The following is a 5,680-nucleotide window of genomic DNA, read 5'->3' as shown; positions in this document are numbered from 1 at the left end:
CTAGCTCAAGAAAGTAAGTGACTAGCTCAAGAAAGTAAGTGACTAGCTCAAGAAAGTAAGTGACTAGCTCAAGAAAGTTAGTGACTAGTTCAAGAAAGTAAGTGTAGGAAATGCCAAAGGAGCTGAGCGCCATTTCGAAGATTTTTTTCCTTTCTATTGAGCTACCTGATAGAGCGAATGCTTATCTAAATTAATTATAAATCTCCGATGATTGCTAGTAGTTCATTTCAAATATTGGCCTACCTACATGTTAACCGCCATCAACGGAAACAGGGAGAAGAACAGCTAACCTTATCCAGCCTAGCTAGCTACCCGGGCAGTTCTTCCGTGGTCTAAATTCAAGTGTAGGGCCTTGTAGGGCTCATGCACAGGTCTACCAAGTCCCATCACAGTAGGTACATGCCATTAATATTTTAGAGTGAACTTTTGAGTTGTATGGCCGCCATACATACACGCTACGCCACTGCCTAAAAGTATCTGAGGCTTCAGGGTATGGCTAAACAGCACTAAAATTCACGTTAAGCTTATACGAATCTTTTCCCCTTGTGAAGTTAATATTTTCGTTAGCACAATATCATTTCTTCATTATTGAAGCATTTCCATTGACTAGGTGGATCTAGGAAAGTCTGAGGCATTCATGACTACCATACTTAATAAAATATAACTGTAAACTTCTGTACCTACTTACTGAGCAGTGTTATATTAAACTAGTATTATGGCATTATCCTAATTAAAACACCAAACTACTACTCACCAATAAGCTGACCTGCTGTACATGAAAATACCTCTAGCTTTGTTGTATTTATTTTGTTGAAAAGTCAGTATGTAGGTACTAACCCAATAAATTCAGTCCTAAGAAGAGTAAGTTGGCACCTATAAGGTACCTATAGCTAAACTAGCTTTGTTGTATTTATTTTGTTGAAAAGTCAGTATGTAGGTACTAACCCAATAAATTCAGTCCTAAGAAGAGTAAGTTGGCACCTGTAAGGTATAGCTAAACATATCAGTATTTTAGGTCAATAGCTTCTCATTAGTGTGTTTTTGTAAAAATGGAATAAGGAGCAGATACAAAAAGACATCTTTTCTTTATTCTGCTATCGCCATTCGGCGAAAGCTAAAGCCGCTACAACAACAACAACAACAACATATCAGTATTTTAGGTCAATAGCTTCTCATTAGTGTGTTTTTGTAAAAATGGAATAAGGGAAATTAAACAAAAATACCTGGGTTCTTATTCTTACTTCCTTAGTAGAGTACCTACCAATATTTGTATTATGTAGGGTCAGGTTTACAGTCTCAAATTGACTTTGTTGGTTAGAACTTTTATTTAGTGTAGGTATGAAGAAGGCTAAAAAGTCCCTTTGCCACAACAGTAAGTAAGCTAGTACTGTTATTGTCAAATTCTCAAAAAAATAGTGTGGATAAAATTTCATGCCTTGGATTTGACCTTTGAGCTATCAAGTATTTAAATGAACCTGTAAGATTTATCAGCTTGACTTAGATATAGTGGGTTATAAAAAAATAGTGTGGATAAAATTTCATGCCTTGGATTTGACCTTTGAGCTATCAAGTATTTAAATGAACCTGTAAGATTTATCAGCTTGGCTTAGATATAGTGGGTTATATAAGTAATTTGAAAAAGGTTTTTTTTTATGGTTGAATTATTTTACCAAGTGTGTGTACAAAAATAAGTTGACAAAACTTATTCCATTGAATTTTACACCACTTATCTGCTTGCTATAAGTTATTTATGATTTATTGAGCTCAGTGTCATAAGGAGTTAACTATTGGTACAAATTACAAATCTTCTAGCTACAATAAAAACATTGTCTTATAAACAAGGAAGTTCAAATGCCATATTGCCATGGCGCCATGCTATTTTGTCATATTTTAATAAAATTTGGGAAAATGCCATAAAAGGCCTAAAAAGCCTTATTTTGCCATACATTTCTTAACCCATATTTTAACCATTGCCATTGCCATATTTTAACCATTTTTAGGGAAAAACAGGTACAAAACTTTAAGAACAAAGATTTTTTTTTTTTTTAGAAAAGTACACAAATAGTGACTATGCATTTGGGGAAACATTTAAGCTCGCCTTGCATGCGGGAGACCCGGGTTCGATTCCCGGCGGGGTCAAAAAATTGTTAAATTGAGATACTTGGAAAATCCTACAATGCTGCAGTGAGCACCAAAGTTGTGATATAATAACACACAAGGCCGGCGCTCTGTCTTCGAAGCCAACTAGACAGTTCATAGCTCAAAAAACTCTCTCCCAATCTACATTTTCTCCTTGTTTTACATATTTAAAAAAATTATAGAATAGAATATACCTTGTTTATCCTACCAGAATGAGACTGAAAAGTCCCTTTACTCCCGCAGTCTAAACAAGGTCTTATAGTTATGTATATTTCAGGTGTTTCTGTTTATAGGAAGAAATTTCTGCTTATAGGAAGCCGCTATAGGAATAGGGAAATAAATTATTTCATATTTACATTCCCTTTTCAGATCCGTATGGGAGCTATTTCTCAGACCAACGTGAACTTCGTGGGCTCTCACTGTGGAGTCAGTATTGGTGAAGATGGGCCCAGTCAGATGGCTTTGGAAGATATTGCCATGTTCCGTACAATCCCAGGTAAATAAAGAGTAGACATTCACTATTAAATTTGTAAAAGGTAATTGTTTATTAGAATTAAGATTCTCTGTACTAAATTTGCCAATAAAAAAATTACAGTTACAAAACTATTCTGTACCAAATACATGAGGCCTTGTTTAGACTACGGGAGTAAAGGTTCTCATTTTGGCAGTGTAAACAGGGTAAAATCTATTATATTCGACTTTATTTGTACCGTAAGTCGGGTCAATTCATATAGGTTCCCTTTGCAGAGGGTTTTTGTTGTTCACAAATGTCTGAAATATTGATCATTAGGCCATTTTCCTTCTCGCATTTTCCTATGCAGCGGGTAAAAAGAACCCATTTAAATTCAATTAAATACTTCTCACACTCTAATAAAAATCCCTTCCATATTTCTCCTCCAGGCGCCACAGTATTCTACCCCTCCGACGCCGTCTCCACGGAGCGTGCCGCCGAGCTCGCCGCCAACACCAAGGGCGTCTGCTTCATCCGCACCTCGCGCCCCAACACGCCCATCATATACGACTCTAACGAGCCCTTTGCCGTTGGTCAGGGCAAGCTAATCCGCCAATCCGCGAACGATCAGATCCTCATCATTGGAGCCGGAGTGACCCTACACGAAGCGGTGACTGCTTCGGATGAGTTGGCGAAGAGTGGTATTGGGGCGCGAGTGATTGATCCGTTCACGGTGAAACCCCTGGATGTGAACCTGATTGTGACGCACGCCAAGAAGGTCGGCGGCCGAGTGATCACGGTTGAGGATCATTATCCCGAAGGTGAGTTGGGATAGAATAAATCTAAGCGATTGGCTGAATCTTTACCATTGTACAAAAGCAAAATCCATGTAATCATTCACACACTGATAGCTAGCTCCTATCTCTAGAACCCCAACACCTAGAAAGCTGAAATTTGTTAGGCCAGCCACTCACTATCAGGTAGACTCGACAGGTACACCTGACATCTGATGAGCACACACACTATCAGATAGACCTGACAGGTACGGCTGAAAAGGTCCGTTTTTCAGGTCTACCTGATGAGCACACACACTATCAGGTCGAACTGACTCTATCAGGTAGACCTGACACCTGATCAGGTCTACCTGATAGTGAGTGGCTGGCCTTAGAAGTATTCCTAACAATATGTTCTGCATACGAGTATTCAACAAGACAGGATTTTGCGAAATCTGAATCCGCGCCCTCCCGTATACCAGGCCGCAGGTCTACCTGATAGTGAGTGGCTGGCCTTAGAAGTATTCCTAACAATATGTTCTGCATACGAGTATTCAACAAGACAGGATTTTGCCGAAATCTGAATCCGCGCCCTCCCGTATACCAGGCGAGCGTCTTGCCCACTACGCCACGGGTCATTCTCTCACGGTACAAAAAGCCCACTCTGAGGCTTAGGTGTAGGGGCTAGTGCCCCAGGAAATGGGTTAAGCTTTTACGAATCTACGAATCATTCACGGTATCACGTTTTCATGTTTCAGGAGGTCTAGGTGAAGCTGTCATGTCCGCTGTCGCCACGCACAGAGACATCATTGTGAAGAAACTGGCAGTGACCGCCGTTCCCAGATCTGGGCCCCCTAATGTTCTTCTGGACATGTTTGGCATTAGCGCCAAATGCATCGTGAATGCCGCAAAAGAATTCCTAAAGCAATAAAACTATTACGTTTAGATGTGTAAACCCCGTTCGAAGAACTCAAAATCTGTACCGACCACCGAATGATTTCTGTTGTAAAAAAAACTTACTTTCCTTTCTATAGGATAAGGAAAGTAATCTATTTGTTGATTTTTGTGTGAAAGACAAATCAAACACATTCCTTGTGGTATTTTTTGTTGAATTTTTATTGAAAGTTTATTTTTATATGTTTGGGAAAAACGGTCTCTGTTTTTCTTTTTTTTTGAAACATTCCATGTTGTAATTTTTTATATCAAAAATTGAAAATTAAAGAGCTTTAATTTATTTTATAAAAATCAATTCGCCATGTTTTAAATTTCTCATGTAAAAATGTTACAATCTGTTGATGATAAATTTTATTATACAGTAAGCTATTGATATTATTGGGAAAAAAGTCAAAGAATATTATGAAAATATGAGTCTGAACCACAGAATACAATATTAAGTACCCATCCATATCTTCGTCTTTCTCGCTGTTGATTAGCTTTGTGTACATTTATTTGGTTAGGTACTATCTGTTTCAACGTACGAAAAAGGCTGAGTGTAAACGGTGCCTAAATAACGCCTGGTAATTATTTTTAGGTATGCAATTTTAGGTACACTACTTGTTTACATTCTTCAAAAACTCAACTGTTAAAAAAGAAACGCCAAGGATGTAGGGTATGTTGGTTAAAATAAAATTGGTGGGTGCTATAAAAAAATAAAATTGAGTATATAGGGAGTTCTCAGTTCTCAGATAAACTTTGTGGTAAAAACCATGTAGATATCCCTGGGTTGGTTAGTTAGCCATTTTTAAATACTTTTTTTACATTATAAATTTGTACCCAACACAAGGTAGGTACCTACTTCCCTAATCAAGGTAGGTAAAGTAGCCATAGAAGAGTATAGATAGTAAGTATTATTATTTAATATCACCAATTATTGTGAAGTGCGTTTTTTCGTGTTAAAAAAAAAAACCCCAGCCCAGGATCCATGCAGGTATGACAGACAATTTTTTAGACTTGGCGATTCACAGCACTGCTCTCTAATCAGCGTTCTGAGTTTAGTGGTGTGCTGTGTCAGTAGATGTTTACACGGTAGAGTTGAAATTGAGCATGTTCTGTTGAAAATTTTAATTTTTAAAACCTTTTACTTTGAATTTTTAATTTATTCATTAGTTTTGGTGACTATTGTGAATTTTCCTGACATTCTCTATTTTACTATGGATAGTTTAAGTGTGAATTTCAATTTAATATCATTGTTCAGTCTTATATTTGTGTTCAACAGCCAGATTTAATAGGACCATTCTCAGTAAGATTGGAAACTTTCTATGTAAGTTGGAACTCGATTTCATTATTACTAAGAATTCACACATTTCCCAAGCTTTTG

General features: G+C 37.4%; 1 protein-coding gene across 1 annotated transcript; it reads left to right on the top strand.

Moving 5' to 3' along the window:
• Nucleotides 1-2,477: 2,477 nt before the first annotated feature.
• Nucleotides 2,478-4,450, top strand: LOC103521815 (transketolase-like protein 2). Its single transcript, XM_008486923.3, has 3 exons — nucleotides 2,478-2,635; nucleotides 3,040-3,411; nucleotides 4,122-4,450. The coding sequence occupies exons 1-3, from the start codon at nucleotides 2,515-2,517 to the stop codon at nucleotides 4,292-4,294; spliced, it is 666 nt and encodes a 221-aa protein (XP_008485145.1). The 5' UTR covers nucleotides 2,478-2,514; the 3' UTR covers nucleotides 4,295-4,450.
• The last annotated feature ends 1,230 nt before the right edge of the window (nucleotides 4,451-5,680 follow it).

The sequence above is a fragment of the Diaphorina citri genome, unplaced genomic scaffold, assembly GCF_000475195.1.
Source record: "Diaphorina citri unplaced genomic scaffold, Diaci psyllid genome assembly version 1.1 scaffold6009, whole genome shotgun sequence".
In the NCBI taxonomy this organism is placed as follows: domain Eukaryota; kingdom Metazoa; phylum Arthropoda; class Insecta; order Hemiptera; family Psyllidae; genus Diaphorina; species Diaphorina citri.
Note: the sequence above shows the minus strand (reverse complement) of the source record. Positions and strands in the feature narration are given on the sequence as shown.

Coding starts and splice junctions, on each gene's coding strand:
- LOC103521815 (XM_008486923.3), top strand. CDS start 2,515: ATGGGAGCTATTTCTCAGACCAACGTGAACTTCGTGGGCTCTCACTGT. Junction 2,636..3,039: donor CATGTTCCGTACAATCCCAG/GTAAATAAAGAG, acceptor TTTCTCCTCCAG/GCGCCACAGTATTCTACCCC. Junction 3,412..4,121: donor TGAGGATCATTATCCCGAAG/GTGAGTTGGGAT, acceptor TTCATGTTTCAG/GAGGTCTAGGTGAAGCTGTC.